General features: G+C 41.4%; 1 protein-coding gene across 4 annotated transcripts in view; it reads left to right on the top strand.

Annotated features, from left to right (window-relative positions):
- UTRN (utrophin) overlaps window positions 1-17,093 on the top strand; it is a 505,495-nt gene that overhangs the window by 47,337 nt on the left and 441,065 nt on the right. Inside the window, exon 1 of one of the 4 annotated variants that reach the window (XM_046006020.1) lies at window positions 8,484-8,621. The exons of 2 other annotated variants lie outside the window; for them this stretch is intronic. In XM_046006020.1, the coding sequence (XP_045861976.1) occupies window positions 8,528-8,621 (94 nt within the window). In that variant the 5' untranslated portion in view covers window positions 8,484-8,527. Of the gene's footprint in view, window positions 1-8,483; window positions 8,622-17,093 lie in introns of those variants that run through there. One more of the 4 variants, XM_046006017.1, reaches the window with a different exon arrangement.

The following is a 17,093-nucleotide window of genomic DNA, read 5'->3' as shown; positions in this document are numbered from 1 at the left end:
GCCAGCATCCTCAGGTTTGCATAAGGGCCTAAGAGCTCCAAACAGCAGATGCTGGATTGAGATTGTCACTGAAAGTGACAGAGGGGCAAAGTGTTATGAGGCCCATGTCTGCATCTGAAGGCTGGTGTGCCCTATGGTTGTGACTTAGGTCACTTTTCCCACTGACTGTTTTTATTGCTAACAATAAAGAGTAATCCCCCTGCTTCTGTTCTTCATACGTTCTCATGAAGCATGATGGTTCTAGAACCTTCTGAAACTGGAGAAGTTGGCCTCACCATGCCAGCCGATGTACTTCAAGCAAAATCATTTGCTGACCTTTGTCCTGTGGACCAGCATGTTGCCTCTGCTTTTAAAAATGATTCCACCTTTGTATTTTTGGAAGTGTCCTTGTCTGGCCACAGCTCTCTTCTCCCCTGTGGAGCCCCTTTCTGCAGTTTTGGGGTCTACTCCAGTGCTGCAAGTTTCATTTTGCCCCCCGCATAGACCGTGCCATCTCCCTTCTCTATCAGGTGGGCCCTCACACGTGCTGTGCTGTTTGGATGTGAGAGCCGGCCTGGGCTCCTCTTGCTGTCCTGCTCTGCTGTTAACTTCTGCTCTGATGGTGTCTTCCTTTTAAAATAATGTTTAAAAATTCCACTTTCCTTTTAAAATGTTTGTGTTGTTTTATTCATCTCTTTTGATGTCTCCTTAAATAACTGTTCCTGCTCCTTACAGAACCCTGGCAATGACCTTCCTTTCTTCTGCTAGAGTGGGATGCTTGCTTCTGGAGTGGCCATCCCAGGGACCTCTGCCTTTAGCAGCCAGTCCTGCATGGCTCCTTCTGCTGGCCTGGCAGACTGGATCCTGGCTGCTACAAAGCCTTGGCATCACTCGGCAGCCATGTATTGTCAGCCTCTTCTAACACAGATGGCTCTCAGCTCCTGGGCCTCACCTCTGTTGATTCCTGGCTGTGGCCATTTCTGTTTGGAAGTAGCATAACTGTTGAGAAACCCTGCTGCACGTGTGTGCACACATACACACACACACGCGGGAGGCCTGCCCTGGGAGGGAACCCCAGTTTCCTACTCAGAGCTCTCCTCACCTATCTGGGTGGAGGGAGTGGACACGTGTACCTACCACCTCTCTCTACCCATCTCGTTAAAGGATTTGGTGGTACTCCTTCCTTACCTCTGAATCTCACTACTTCTGTACAGTTTTCCTGAGATAACTGTAAGAACGTTTACAATTTAATCCTCAAATACAACTTCTAGGAATTTTTCTCTTAATTCATCATTCTAAGTAGGTATCTTTGACTATTTGCATGCTAGGAAGTAAAACTAAGAATACTTTAAAAAAATAGGATTTCTTTCCTCCTTCACTGGCCTGTTCTTTAAGTTTGCATCTGAGGTCAGCCACTGCGTGATTGGGGATAAATTCTAAGCTCTTCAGTGGTGGGCATTTTGGCTTAATTCTCTCTAATGTAATTTTGTTGATTATAATGGATTCCATTCCATTAATATACTAATATGGGAACAAAGACATGATTTCAGATTTTATTTATATCTTTGTGCTTTGGAAAAGCAATCTCATGAGAAATCACTCAGCCCATGAAATACCATCCTTGATGTTACTTTTTTGGTTTTGCTTGTTTTTAGAAAAGTTTTCCTGGCTTTTCCTCTTTGTTATTGTTTTAACCATACCAACAGAAGCATTGTGAGTATTTTTAGATACGTTATTAAAGTCATGTGAAAAATCCTTATCATGTCAGCATGTGGGATTTTGTTAATCTTTAATGTGAGCAAGAAATAAGGTAGAGGGGCACCTGGGTGGCTCAGTGGGTTAAGCCTCTGCCTTCGGCTCAGGTCATGATCTCAGGGTCTTGGGATAGACCCTGCATCGGGCTCTCTGCTCAGCAGGGATCCTGCTCCCTGCCCCTCTCTGCCTGCCTCTCTGCCTATATGTGATCTCTGTCTGTCAAATGAATAAAATCTTAAAAAAAAAAAAAAAAGAAATAAGGTAGAATTTCCTAGCTAGGGGAAAAAAAAAAACGAGTTAAAACATCCTGTTACACTCTTTTTTTATTAGAGAAGTTGTATTCTAAACAATAATTACTCTGATGAAAATATGAAAGGGATTGAATTCGACTGTGAGAATCTTGAGGGACAGAGACTATATTGTTTCTGTAATGCTGTGTAGATGGTATGGACCAATAGGGGAGTTAGTTCAGATGGTGGAGACCTGTGTAAACTTCATGAAGATGATGAAATAACCACCCCCCTCCCCTTTTTGGCATGGGAAATGTTTAAGGATTATGAGTCATTGGGAGTTGTAGATATTTTAGAAAGATCATTCTGGGGAATCTGGAAAGGTGGATTGACATGGGGAGAGCTGGGAGGCAGAGGGGACACTGCAGGTGGTTTTGTTGGGAGATGGAGTGAAAGAGGATGTGGTTGAGGTAGGCGGGATATGAAAAAGGTCATGGATTTCATAGGCAGTTCCACCATCCCTCATCTGCAGTGAGAGTAGTTTAAAAGAACTCTGAACACCAAAAGGTACTTTCTTTGTACTTGATTTAACAGTAAACTCGAGCTTGACCTAAATTCATTTGTTGGTGAAATCTGACTTGAATTGCTACGGTGCTTTTAAAAAAAACTCTCCTTATCTCACTATTTATGACACACACATATTTCTTGCAGAACTATTAATACGTTTGCTTGTGGGGGGGAATTGCTCTGAATCTTGCTGTTTTGTTTTGTTTTAACGTAACATATTCCCTCTTGTGCTCTATTAACTTGGCTCAAGTGGGAAAAGTTCTAATTCGGTGAAACAACTGGTTCAAGGGTTTTGGAAAGGGGTTGTGAAGCTCTATTTGACCTTATGTTTATGCGGTAAGGTTGATAAGACTGACAGAGTAAATATGAAGAGACTTGTGGAAGAAAAGAACATTCCCAGCCGGGAAGACTCCGTGGTTAACGATGACACCTCCTCATTAGCATGAGAAGATATGATCTCTCTTGGAGAGATCAGAAATGTTCATGAAATGCTGCATGATTTATTGAAAAGGACACAGCCTAGACGTTTGAAATGTTGCTTGTGTGCAGATCTTGGACTGAATCACGAATCCCTAGGAAAAGAGGACAGTGGAGAAATTTGGACATGACCTGTGGGGTAGTTTGTAGTGTTGCATAAGGGCTAATTGTCTGGTTTGACAGTCAACCTCTGGTTATGTAATATGGTAATGTCTGGAGAGGCTAGGTGAGGGGAATATGAGAACTCTTGGTACTATTTTTACACCTTTTTTGGTAAATCTGAAATTGTTTCAGGTTCTACAAAAGAGAAAAAGAGTTGCTTGTCATACCAGGACATGACGTCATCATCCATGCTGCTTTTATGTGGAGAATATCTATTAGTTGGAGCATGGTTTTCTTGGCGATTCGACGTCTGTAACAGCAAGTCCAGTAAAATTTCAAAGTCAGACCTTCTCCCTCTCTCATTTTTTTTTAAAGATTTTATTTATTTATTTGACAGAAAGAGAGATCACAAGTAGGCAGAGAGAGAGGAGGAAGCAGGCTCCCTGCAAAGCAGAGAGCCCGATGCGGGACTCGATCTCAGGACCCTGAGATCATGAACTGAGCCGAAGGCAGCGGCTTAACCCACTGAGCCACCCAGGCGCCCCCTCTCTAATTATTTTTCAAGCTGACCTTGTTTTTATCGAAGAAGATTAGTTTAACATTTTGTGATCTGAGAAAAATGTTTGATTCTAGCCCAAGTGCACGTGGAAGAATTACTCATCAAAGCCAGTGGTGTCTAGAGAGTTCTCAGGAAGTGCCCTAATGTCAGTGTTCACTTGTACTTGGCCTCCCTGGTGTTGGACGACGTGTTTGTCTCTAGATTTTGTCTGCTGCTTTGCAGGGTTGGATGTAGGTTCATTAGTTAGGACTGACAGTTAGAATGAGATGTTCAAAGCCAAGACAGTTTGTAGGTAAGAGAAAGGTTGGAGAAAATGCGTGCCTTCCACAGCAAGGTCAGCTCACCAGTGCCTGACCTTGTGGAAACTGCTGGGCGTGTGCCTCCCCCTTAGAGAGAGCTTAGTCTCCCAGTGGCTGTCTTGCTTCTATACCACCTTCTGGAATTTCAGCTGATTTGTTCTGTGATTCTCTCTCCAGTCCAATCCTTTCTTTCCTTTTCGATGAGACAGTAGACCTAGGCTGGCAGCCAGTTGCTGTAGAACTATAATGGAGCTAGTGGTATGTACCAAATTTGATTATTGCTGTCAACACTAGATTGAATAAGAAAGTGCATACCCTCAACCGATACTTGCAACATAGATGGTCTATTGATTTCCTAAGAACTAGAAATGAGGTCAACGTGTAATCAGAAAGGGTCTGTGGATAGAGTGGGTTCTCACCTTACAAAACAATTTTAAAAAGTGCCCCCCATTAGATTTTTTTAGAAGAACTTTCAGATGCCTTTGATAAGCTGATTGTTGCTTCTGATTTTCTTCACCATCAAGTTTTTATAGCAACTCTGATAGAGCCTTTGTGCTTGTGTTTGATCAATGGTTTGCTTTTCTTGCACGGAACCTACTTTAGAAGTTGTACTAGTTGACACAGGCCATATTTGCTCCTGAGCTGTGATGACATTTCCACTTAGCTTAATATGAATGTTTTAGAAATTTCCCACAATGGAAAGTTCTATTTGACATAGGAAAGTTCAGCGGCTAGTTTCATAGTTAGCTGTAGGCCAAGAAATAACTAAAACAATGGATTACATAGAGCTGCCTTGGGACATGGAAAATTTCTTAGGAGAGGGATGAATCATGTTATTAATACATGTTGTAAGGCTTGAGGTTTTATATTGGAAAATAAAGAAAAAAATTATTTTTTAAAGCTTTTGGCATTTTTGTATTTTCTTTGTCATATTTTACATAGGTTTTATTTTGTTCATTTTTCTTTTTTTAGGGATCAAGAGAATGAAAATCGTAAAATAGGATGTTTTACGAAAGAGATAATTAACATCATTGTACATGAATTTGTTCAAATGGAACATGAAGTCTGAAAAAAAACTGTAATTCCTCTGAATGAGATTAGATAATCCCTTTGCTTTAGAAAAAACCCAATAACCTCTTTGAATTAGAGTTTTTGAATTTAAAATTAGATAATTCTTTGAATTAGATCGGATAATCCCTTTGAATTAGAGTAATTACTGTCCTCCCCATATCACACTTCTTTTTGACTTAAAGTATGGATGATACACACTGTTACGTTAGTTTCAGGTCTACAACATAGTGCGTTTTGATAATTGTATATGTTACACCATGCTTGCTATTGGTAAGTATAGTTACCATCAGTCATCATACAAAGTTATGACACTGTTATTGACTATATTCCCTATCCTGTACTTTTTATTTCTGCGACTTAATGATTTTATAACTGAAAGTTTGTACTTCTTAATCCCCTTGGCCTATTTTTCCCACCACCCCGCCTGCTCCCCTCTGGCAATCACAGGTTTGTTCTCTGTATTTATGAGTCTGTTTCTGTTTGTTTGTTTGGTTTCTTAGTTCCATGTATAAATGAAATCATATGGAATTTATCTGTCTCTGTCTGATGTATTTTGCTCAGTATAATACCTTCCAGGTCCCTCTGTGTGGTTGTGGATGGCAAGATCTCATTCTTTCTTAGGACTGAGTAGTATAGATACGATATATCTATATATGCCACAGCTTCTTTATCCATTTATTTATCGAGGGACCCTTAGATTGCTCCCATATTTGGCTATTTTAAATAATACTGTGATAAGCTTAGGGGTGCATCTATCTTTCTGACCAAAATCCCATTTTTAAGAGGTAAGGGGGAAATATTGCTAGTATCTAGATCCTGACCTGTTCCTCTTGGCTACCTTCAAAATTTGTGAGACTCTCAGTTGTGAGCCATATCTGGTCTAGAATTTCTTCTTATACATAGTTAGGGCTGTTCAGAGGCTGCTTTCGTTGATTCTGTTTGCTTATTATTATTATTTTTTAGATTTTGCTTATTGTATTTTAGAAAGAGAGAGTGTGTATGTGTGTGAGCTGGGGTGGGGAAGGGCAGAGGAAGAGGGAGAGAGAAACTCTGCAGCAGACTCCCTGCTGACCTGGGGCCAAAACCAAGAGAAGGACACTTAACTGACTGAGCCACCCAGACACCCCTGAACCTATTTGTACTTAAGAGGAAGACACAGATGGAAAGACAAAAGGAAAGGAATAATTTGCCAATGATTGAAATATCATATTTACATTGAGAATTTCATCTTCAACGTTTTCTCGAGCAGCCCTTTGGTAGAGGAAGAAGGGCCAGCTGCTCTAGCAGCTTCTTACTGGAGATATGATTCAAAGGGCAGCATTTATTTAGCTGGTATGAACCTGTACAGCTGTGCCAGTTAAAAATGTTGACACTTTTTCATACCGGTTGGAAAATAGCCACCGTTCAAGCCAGACACCGTAAGGTCTCATTTTGGCACTGTAGCCAGTATCCATTTTAAGTGGTCCCCATGCTTTACTGGTGGTTCTGTATTTTGAGTTTTGAGCCCTGCCTACAAGAATGGAGACGTTTTTGGGCCACTGATAAAATTACACTTCGGTAACCACCAGGGAAATGCATATCAAACCACAGTGAGATGTCCGTTCATACTGACTAGGATGGCTGTAATTAAAAAGGCAGATGATAATAAGTGTTGATGACTACGTGGGTAGCCTGGAACCTTCATACAGAGCTGGTGGGAATGGAGGGTGGTGCAGTCACTTTGGAAAACTGTGGTTTTCCAAGACAACAGAACCTCTGCTGGTTCTTCCAAAAGGTTAACCACGGAGTTACTGTATGACCTAGCAGTCATATAGAGAATTGAAAACACATCAACATAAAAACGTGTTCGTGAATGATCATAGCAGCATTATTTGTATTAGCCAAAGGTTAGATACAATCCAAATGTCCATCATCTAATGAATGAAAAAAGAAGCCTGTCACAAAAGTCCACAAATGCTATGAATTTATTTATATGAAATGTGCAGGAAAGGAAAGCCTATAGTGACCTAAAAGTAGATTTTCATGGTTGTCTAGGGCTGGCCAGTGGGGGAGAAAGTAGAGAGAGACTGCTTTTTGGGGTGATGAAAGTGTCCTGAGATGCATTGTGGTGATGGATGCATGTAACTCTGTGAATATAGTAATAATCCTGGAATTCTATCCTTTAAATGGGTTAATTACATACTGTGTGAATTATATGTCAAAAAAGCTCTTACCAAAAAGAATTGGCACCTGGGTGGCTCAGTCAGTTAAGCGTCTTCCTCTGGCTCAGGTCATGATCCCAGGGTCCTGGCATCGAGCCCTGCGTCGGGCTCCCTGCTCTGTGTGGAACTTGCTTCTCCCTCTGCCCTTTATCCCCTGTGCTCTCTCTCTCAAATAAATAAAATCTGTGTTAAAAAAAAAAAAAAAAACTGGGCTTTGACCATGTGGCATAGTCTATGGCACTGTGCCCTTGGCGGCTTTCTCCTCACAACAATCCGAGGAAACAGGTGGGGCCGCTACTCCCATTTTACAGATTTGGAGATTGTATTAGAAATTATTTTGCCGGAGTCCTACTGTTCAAATCTAGGAAACACAGAGAGATGAGGAGGAGAGTGGGGCAAGTCCTGGCAAGTTTTCTTGATCATACCTCAGCCAGTAGCAGGGACAGAGATGGCTTTTACCTTAAGCCCCTGTGTATCCTGGCAAAGGTACATATTCCATGGAATAGGAAAATTTTTGCTTATAAGTGAAAAGTTTCTATTTCAAAGCAGGAGGGAGAGAAAGAATAGAGAAAGAAGAGGGCGAGGCACTATGGGTCATGATTTTTCTCACTTGTTGTGTGTGGATAACCTGTGCAGAGCAAGAGAACCCAGCACATACACAGAATCACATAGACTGGAAAATGTGAGTCAAAAGTTTTACTTCTTATTTTATAACTCTGTGTGGTGAAGCTTATTTTCCCTCCCACAATAGTAGTGTGTAAGGGATTAAGCAGAAATGCTTTTGAATTTCATTTTTCCAAGGTATATATGCATATTAGAGGAAAACAACAAGTCCAATTTATTCTTTGAAGTCTAGTTAATACGTAACCAAACTCTTCAGCCCCGTTGGGCACCCAGGGCAAATGACTCTATATATACACAGTAGGTAGGGAGGTGGGTGGAGGTGTCCCTTACCAGCCAACACTGTCAAAACAGGAAGCAAAGTTATAATCTCCTTGTAGTAGATTAGAAACATTCAAAGGCCCTGAGTTGTGACAATTAAAAAGGAAAAAAAAAACAAGACAACAACAACAGTAATATAAAAACGACCTAAGGAGTTTTCACCGGCTGCTGAGTGTAACTTCCTGTCTGGTGTGCAGAAGAGGCTGGGTTCGGTTTAGTCAGATCCTCTCATGGGAAAAATAAAAGCCACCCCAAAACAGGACATCCCAGTGTGCAGTTCGTAGGCTGCCTTTGTTGTCCACTTCCCCTGTATCTTTTCCCTCGTCACTCGAGCCCTTGTAGGTGATGAGCGGCCGGGCAGCCTCCCCATTTTGTTGGAAAAAGTGCAGACTTGACTTTCCAGGGCCAGGAGCTCTCGAGGCCTGCAAGCAGTTACCAGGTAAGTCTGCAAGCCTGCAAGCCTGCATGACTCCCAGCCCGGGAGGTTTAGAAAAGGGGATGACAGCCAAGACAGGGATCTCCTAGTCACGTACTGAACAACGGGGTTTGTTAAGTAGCAGAGCTGTGAAGGCAGGGCCTGGCTGATGAGGGGAACAGACCAGTTTGCCCTTCCTGACACCACATCTGTCTAGACTGGTCTGCTTCATCTTTCTCTTCGAAGGTGACCGTTTGCCAGTTACTGGCTTCTTTAGAAGAAGCCCTCAGGAGTCTATAAATCCGCTGTGACAAGTGTGCATCAGTTTATCTCCCTGTATTTCAAAGTTGGTTATTACGTGGTTTGCCTATTTATTGTGTAAACTTTCCTCTGTGCCGTTGGGTGGTGACAGAGCTCATCCCTGCTGTACCTGTTGTATTGTACCGGCTAAAAAGATATTTTACCTTTTAAAATATGTGGTGTAGAACTAGCTGATCGAGGGGCGAAGAGGACATTTGTACTTTCAGAGGGGACTGTAAGTGACGGGGTTTTCGTTTTAGTACTGTGCTGTCCAGGAGAAACAGATGCAGAGCTTCATGCTGGACGTGGTCATGGACGTTTCTCATTGGGGTTCACCTCTAGAGTGACCTAGATTTCCTGATCGGGTCAGATGTCCATATCTTGTATAATGCATATATTCATGTACTGGTCTTAGAATCTTTCTGAGAAAAAGGAACAAAACTCAAGTGTTGGGTATGTTTGACCTCACATTCATGCTTGAATGTTGTCACTGTGGGAAAACTTTCAGGCTGGTTAGAATTTTTGCAATATGTGTTTCTTCCCTTTGGAATCACTCTTTACCTCTTGTTGTTTTCCTTCCTAACTCCGTGGGAATGAGGTGGTCAATACTGATAGGCGTGTTTAAACTAAATAGTTGGAGCAGTCCCTATTTTCTTAGTCAGTTTGGTTTCTTGGCCAAGTGTAAGAGGAGATCAGCGGGCTATAACTTACTTCTTTGGCTATTACTTTTCTCTCTTACTTAAAGAATAATATGCTCTCAACTGAAAATTAAAATACTGTTCAGGGACCAGAATTAAAACCCCTTGCATAGGAAAGGACTGTGGCATCACGGCCTTTCTGAGATATCTCTGGACTCTGATTTAATCTTCTTCCTCTGGCATTACTAGTCCCCACAGTCGGCTTGTCTGTGTGTTGCTGAAAGGAAGGGCTCCAAGTAACTATGGTGGCGAAATCAAACGACAGGAGAAAAATACAAACAAATCTTTAAATAGTAAGCACATTTTAAACTGAGTAGACTGTAGCTTAAATATGAATTCTGGTCCATTTAGCTAGCATTCTCTCCTGCCCTCTGACCAGTCCAATTGCTTTAGGAAAAGTAAAACCATTAGAAACAAAAATTTTCAAGGCATGTTCTTTTAATAAAAAATAGCAAACCCATGTGTACTTGATTTCAAATTCCACAAAGGCCTAGGCTCTCTTCTCACTGGTTTTTGGTGAACTGAATATTTTTGTATCTGCTGCATAGATCTTTAGTGTTCTTGTTAGAAATAAAGATACAAAAAAATACATTTTTAATGGATGATGTATTTCATTGCAACACATGGCCTTTTTTGATTTTCAGAGCAGCTTCCATAACATTAGAATTTGGGATGAATCCTTTTTTTTTTTTTGGATGAATTCTTTATTTACAAACTTTAAGTGAGGTAGAAAGAATAAAACTGAAAGTGTTTTATGTTAAACTTTTGACTATAAAGAGTTGATATGCAAAAGATGTTGCAGAATATAAAGGGAATAATAAAAAACAAGGTATAAAGTAGAGGGAATTTTAGATACATATTTGCTCAGAATTAGCTATTCAGTGTTATTTTTGAAATTGCTGATCCTTTGGTCTATGGTATGATCTGGAATGGGGAATGTAGTATATTTGTCTCCCAGCCATCCGCTGAGATACAACAGGGAAAAACAGGGTAAGTTGAAATCTGAATTTCCATACCTGTCTGTCTATCCATCTATGTATCTATCATCTCTCTTTCTTTGATATCAAATATTTTTATTTTACAATATTAACCCAAAGCTTTTGTGACATAATTCTTTTCCTTTTCTTAATCTTGATGTCTGTGTACAAATGATCAAATGTTAAAAATAATCTAATTGAGGGAGACCAAAGTTAAAAAACAGTCTTGAAATGTGATATAAAAAATTATTTGGTGCTGTTCTATGGCTGGCAGGCATCTAGTAATGCACAGATGATTTATGTCTAGAAGTTGCCCTGCTCAGGAAGCCACTGCTGGGAGGCCCAGCTTTTCTCACCATCCTTCCTGCTTGCTTGGTGGCTGACAGGACTCTATGTCAGCTGTTTCCTTTTGAGGTGAGTTGGTTAAAATATCCGCAGCCTTGGCTCCACGTTAGAATCACCAGTGTTGAAGCCCCACAGCCAGAGGTTCTGATTTAAGCAGATTGAGGCCTTGACTTTGTAGCTCTTCAAAAACCCTGAGTGATTCTACCGTAGATTCAAGGTGGAGAAGCACAAAGCACAAGGGAATGTTACTTGTTCCCTGTGAGACTGAAAGCTCCAGGAAGAGGGCAAGAAGGAGCCTTTGTCACCATTGTACCCAGCACCTAACTGTGTGCCGGGCATGCAGGAGAGGCTTAGTATCTGTTTGTGGGAATGAATGAATCAATTCCTCTGAGTAACAGGAAGGCTGGGAGAGGGTTGGATCTCTTTGTTTCCGGTTGGTGCTGATGTAGGAGAGTGTTATATTAGACTGTGGCTCCTCTGAATACCAGCTGTCATCTGGGAAGAAGCTCCTGAAGGAGATCATAGGGGAACCGGCTAACCTTGGGGCACACTGAGCAGCCCTCTCAAGAGACAAGGCTTGCAGTTGGGCAGTGTCTTCATGAAGCAAGGCAGGTTGAGAATTTTGGAACAAGAACTTCATGAGGGACAGGGGTGTCTGTATGTGTGAATGTGGAGGTGGGGCTGGTGGGGGACGCTACCAGGAGGTTCTTTGGAAGGACCTGTGTAAGGGTTAATTCCGAAAGGAAGGAGTGTGTTTATCTATGCCAGATATTAAGGGCTTCCTGACTTGCTGGTTGACTGCATCAGAGTGTCGTGAAGTTAGTCTGGGAAAATTTCTCAGGGCTTGTAAATTTTCAGCAGATCTTAATGTTTATAGAGAAAATGCATTGTTGCCTTGGAAGACCAGGTGGAATATAATTTGCAGAAGGGAGAGAGAAAATTGTTAAACTGGACAAAGAAGGGCAGACAGAGTGAGTTGTTTGAAACAAAAGAATTTGGGGTGAAATTCAGATATATGACTAATATGGTATTGAACAGCCATTCAAGGTATGGACTGGGGTCTCAGTTCCCCCTGTAATTGACCGTGTAAGTCACTGAACCTATGAGCTAGGTCTCCAAACAATTCAGATTCCCCAGGGGGGCATTTTAAAGCACCTTGCAAACTGTGCTACCATTCAAGGTAAATAAAAAGAATAAGTTCTGTAAAAATTATAAAAATCTAGTCAGTTGATGGTGAACTTTGCCTGACGCCTAGAGTCTTGGCATAGGAAAACAAAGATGATGGTCATTATGGTGCTTAAAATATGTTTAAGCTGACGCTGTGCACCCTGCCATCATTTTTGTTGTATTTTTCCTTGGCATTACTTGAAAGGTATGCTCATGACATGGGTGCTGGATCTGTTTCATGTTACAGTTGGGTTCTTTGACCCTTATTTCGAGGGCACCAGGTGCTTCCTATTCTAACCATTTGCCAATTCCAGATTTGGTTGGAGGGCCATCAAAAAGACTGGTAGGAGCAAGGACTGGGAGGAATGCTGATAGGATCTGGGTGCAGTGACTTGCTCGATCCTGCCCCAATATTTTGCCCTTGATTTGAACAGTTCAGTGAACTGGCATCTCAAGTAGTTTTTTCCCACCGAACTAGAACTTTCATTGTTCTGCAGAGGAAGATGAGTCATAGCCTAGTTTTACCATTGTGTCAAAGTGAAATTTTAATCTAGGACTAAAGGAACACAGGTCAAACTTTCTGTCTAAAGCAGAGGATTGAAACTTGGATTGTGAGCTGGGCAAACAAAAATGTGGCTCCCAGTGAGGGTGGCTGTCAAGTTAGAGAGGTATTTTACTAAGAAATTTTTGGTCCCGAACATAATTCTTAATAATGTATTTAAGCACCTTAAAAAACAAACAAACAAATAACCTTAAGTAATCAGCTTCTTTCTAAAAAGAAATTCAGTGCAAAATAAACATTACACAGAGTAGAAAATTGTCATTCCCTCTCCCCATCCATAGCCATTGTTAATAGTTTTGTTTGTCCTGCCACACCTTTTCCTATGAATATACAAATGTGCAGCTTTATATCCAAGTTCCCACAAGCAGCGTGGTTTTTATTCTTGAACCAATGTCGGAAACATCCAGTATTAGTAGCATCCCCTTAAAAAATGTGTTAGAAGTAATGAAACGTGTACATATGTCTTAGTTCATTTAGGTAATTACTGGGGGGCAGATAAGTGTTACTGTTAAGTTGCTGTCCATGAAGTGTAGAGAGATGAAAAGTAGTATATAAATGTTTGAATTTACATTTGCTTTTCTTGAGAGAACGGGAGAGCGCACGTGTGCACACAAGTGGGGCAGGGAGGGTCAGAGGGAAAGGGAGAGAGAGAGGATCTTAAGCAGGCCCCATGTTCAGCATGGACCCACCTGGGGCTTGATCTCATGACACTGAGATCATGACCTGAGCTGAAATGAAGAGTCTGATGCTGAACTGACTGAGCCATCCAGGTTCCCGAACTTGCATTTCAACCTTCCTTCCTTCCTGTGAAATTGAACTTCCCTGCATATGTTTAATGGCTCTTCAGACAAATTCTTCAATGAATTGCCTTTTCATACATTGCACCCCTCCTCCTTTTTTCCCTCTTTTTTGGCTCTCTGATGTTTTCTAAACTGCTACCGATTCTTAAGGAAATTCTTACAAAACAGCAGATTTTGAATGACTTCATTGAATTTCTTTTGAGTTTGAAGACAGTTAACTTCCAACTTAAAAGACAGAATTGATTTCTGGATCTCTGGGGTAGAGTTTTGAGTCTTGGATTTAGATCCTGTCTTTTTCCTTGTAGCTGTCATCATCATCCCAGACCATGCTGAGACTCATGATTCTTTAGGTGCCCTCACGATTTTATTACATTTTCCTCTAAGGATAACATGACTTTCCTAGGGATGGTATATCCCAGGGGTATCTATAGGATGCTCATTTTCCCATGTTATTTGTGGAGCATGATACGCTTTCTAGGAAGGGGCTGTGGAGTTGGACTTACACTTGAATCCCAGTCATCCGCATCCTGGGTCTGTTTCCTCACTTGCAAAATGGTGATAACGGGGCTGTTGTACATCTTTAACGGTATATCCATGTAAAATTCCTTGCACATTACTTGGCAAATTGCAGGAAGGATTATAGCAAATGGTGGCTGTTTTTGTTATTAGAGCCTTTCAAGTTAATCCAGGAAAAATGAGTAATAAATAGAGATAAGACACGAGTTTATGCATCATCAAACTGAATATTGACCAGTTTGTCCTCATCCTTCAATCTAGATTTGTTGGTGATTTTTCACATCATAGCATCAAGGCTGTAATTCTATGCTGGACTCACTTAACGGCAGATCCAGTACGTGGCAAGAAATATAAAGCTATATGCATGACAACAACTGGTCTGCAGTTGCTTGGAGAATATCTTTGTGGCAAGGTGCCCGAAATGTTTTGCTGGTTTCAAAGTTCACTTTCATTTGTTCAGAAAGGTTTTTATTGTTTGCAAGCAAGCAAGGCAAGCAGAGGTAAAGGGCACACAGCCTCCCAATGATTCTGCACTGTATGACCTATTTGCCTTTTGGTACCTTATATAAAAAAAGCTTTATTTAGACCGCAGAGAGGACTATTTCTCCAAATAGAGGAGAACTGTCATAATGGTCTGGAAACATGATAGATTTCAGTTTAATGCCACTGATCCAGATAGTGTGAGAGACTGGAATGCACAGAGGCTGTAAGATAAGCACCTTGCACACATTCTTGCAGGTTACTTGCATATCATAAATGGAAATGTCTCATCAGATAGCAGTCCCCTTGGCCCTCTGAGAGACAGCTCCTCCGCACACTAACCCTGACCCTTTTCTCCCGACCCAGCAGCCCCTAGCTAAGAAACTGCCACCAGAGTGAGTCTTCCTGGCTTTGACCTGGCCTGTTTTCTTGTTCTACTCCTGAATTCTGTGCCTTTAGCTTCTGCTTCAATTGTTTACACAGTAACTCCCTTTCTGGTGTTTGTAGCGCCTGGATTGTGTTTGATAGAGAAATTTATTTCCCCAGCAGATTCACTTTCTCTCTAGATAACTCCTACCCACCCATGCAATCTGGGATCTGGCATTGCTCTGAGAACTGTTTAGTTAGTTTTTAATAAATATTTAATGGCTCACTCTGAATAACTAGCATTACAGCAGGAAAAGGAAAAGCATAGTTTGTGTGTGTGTGATTTATGGGACATTTGGGAATAGAGGAGAAAGACATCACGAAATGAAAATTCTTATTGTATTTTACCTCTGCCATGCAAATGCTTTAGAACAGTTGTTTTATTCTCTCTTTGCTCATGAGCTTAAAAAATCATGGTGGATTTCATAGGGGGTAGATTTTAAGCTGGGAAGTTAAGGCTATTTTGCAAGTAGGTTGAGAAAAGAGTTCTCATTGGATCCTTTTTTTTTTTTTTTTAAAGATTTAATTTATTCATTTGACAAACAGCGATCACAAGTAGGCAGAGAGGCAGAGAGAGGAAGGGAAGCAGGCTCTCTGTTGAGCAGAGAGCCCACTGTGGGGCTCGATGCGGGGCTTGATGCAGGGCTCGATCCCGGGCTCGATCCCAGGACCCGGGATCATGACCTGAGCCGAAGGCAGAGGCTTTAACCCACTGAGCCACCCAGGCACCCCTCACTGGATCCTTCTTATCTATCCACCTTCTTCCTACCTATTTCTTCTGCTGTTACAAGGAGAATCTTATGTTCTTTTTTGTTTTTGTTTTTTAATTTAATTTTATTTTTTCAGTGTTCTGAGATTCATTATTTATGTACCACATCCAGTGCTGCATGCAATACCTGCCCGAATCTTATGGTTTGTGATGAGAAGTTACTTTGTGGCCAAAGAACTGTGCACTATTACCCCCCCCCAAAAAAGGTATTTTGTGTATGCATTGAATTGGTTACTGGGCCTCATGCTACAAAATTTCACAAAGTAATAAAATCTAAATAAAAATAAATGGTGTTAAAGGTATATCTACCTCTTGATTACTGAAATAAAGAATTGGCATTTACTTCCCATAACTTGGAAGTCTTCAGTAAATAATATGTGCCTGGTGTTTTATGACGAACACTTCTTATCATAGTGGGTTTGTATTAGGCAGAAAGTCAGCATCGATTTCTCTGTAATTTTCTAAAATTTCTCTCTGCTTATATTCTTAAATCAAATACTGCTTACTTTTCTGTCAGCCTCCTGACAGCCTCGTGTCTAAGAATTAGAAGGGAAAAAAAAAAAAGGAGCCCAAAATAAAAGATTGAAAGAACATTTGTAGCGATCTGCTGTTTCCTGGGTCCTGTTGTAGTTGCTGGGGTGTTGCAAGTCTGGTTTGAAGCTTGGTGAGCCTCCTTACTGGTAGCTCAAGACCTCTGCATTATACCCCGCAGACGCCCAGAAGTGACAAGTGACATTTGTTCCTTGCATGTGCAAGGTAGGGACATCTGTGAAGGGCTGATAAATATCAACACAGTGATGATAATGAGATGTGCTGATTATACAGAAGACCAAAAGAAAAAAAAGAAACAGCCTCGAAGACAAGCAGCCTGGGTCAACATGGCAGTAGACTTTGCAACCTCTGATAGGCTGAAGTGAGAAACCATTACCATGTGAAAAAGCTTTTTCCGTGAAATGGCTACACAAGGTGAGGGGAGGCCGTTTGGTTTTCTGGGCTGCAGCACCCGTTCAGGCTGTAAAATCCTGTCTGCATATTTTGTCAGACCCCACTGATGTGAGACAGAGCCCCTTTCTCCAGCTTTGGAGGAGCCCGACTTAGGCTCATGTGCATCGCTGCTTTCCAGTGGCTGGAGATGGGGACTTTGTGACCAGTGTTCAGCGACTTTCTGGAGCACTATACCCATTGTTGGTACTGTGCCGTCCCTGCTGTAGGCAGGGTGTGACCTCAAGGTTTACACTGCTATTAAGTGATCAACAATTCACTTCTTTTCCAGGAATTTTTTCGTGACCTTCAGGTATGGGTTGGGCGCCCCAATCCTCTGCTCCCACAGCTTCTGTCCCAGGATCAAATTCAGGGATTCCTGGATGTGTTCCGCTTTATGACAGGTTTTATCGATCAGTGTTTTTGTAAGTGGGGTCTGTCCCGGTAGGGTGTGGCCTGGAGACCTGCGTTCTCA

This window comes from Meles meles, chromosome 5, assembly GCF_922984935.1.
Source record: "Meles meles chromosome 5, mMelMel3.1 paternal haplotype, whole genome shotgun sequence".
Classification (NCBI taxonomy): domain Eukaryota; kingdom Metazoa; phylum Chordata; class Mammalia; order Carnivora; family Mustelidae; genus Meles; species Meles meles.
This window is presented reverse-complemented; position numbering and strand designations above follow the sequence as displayed.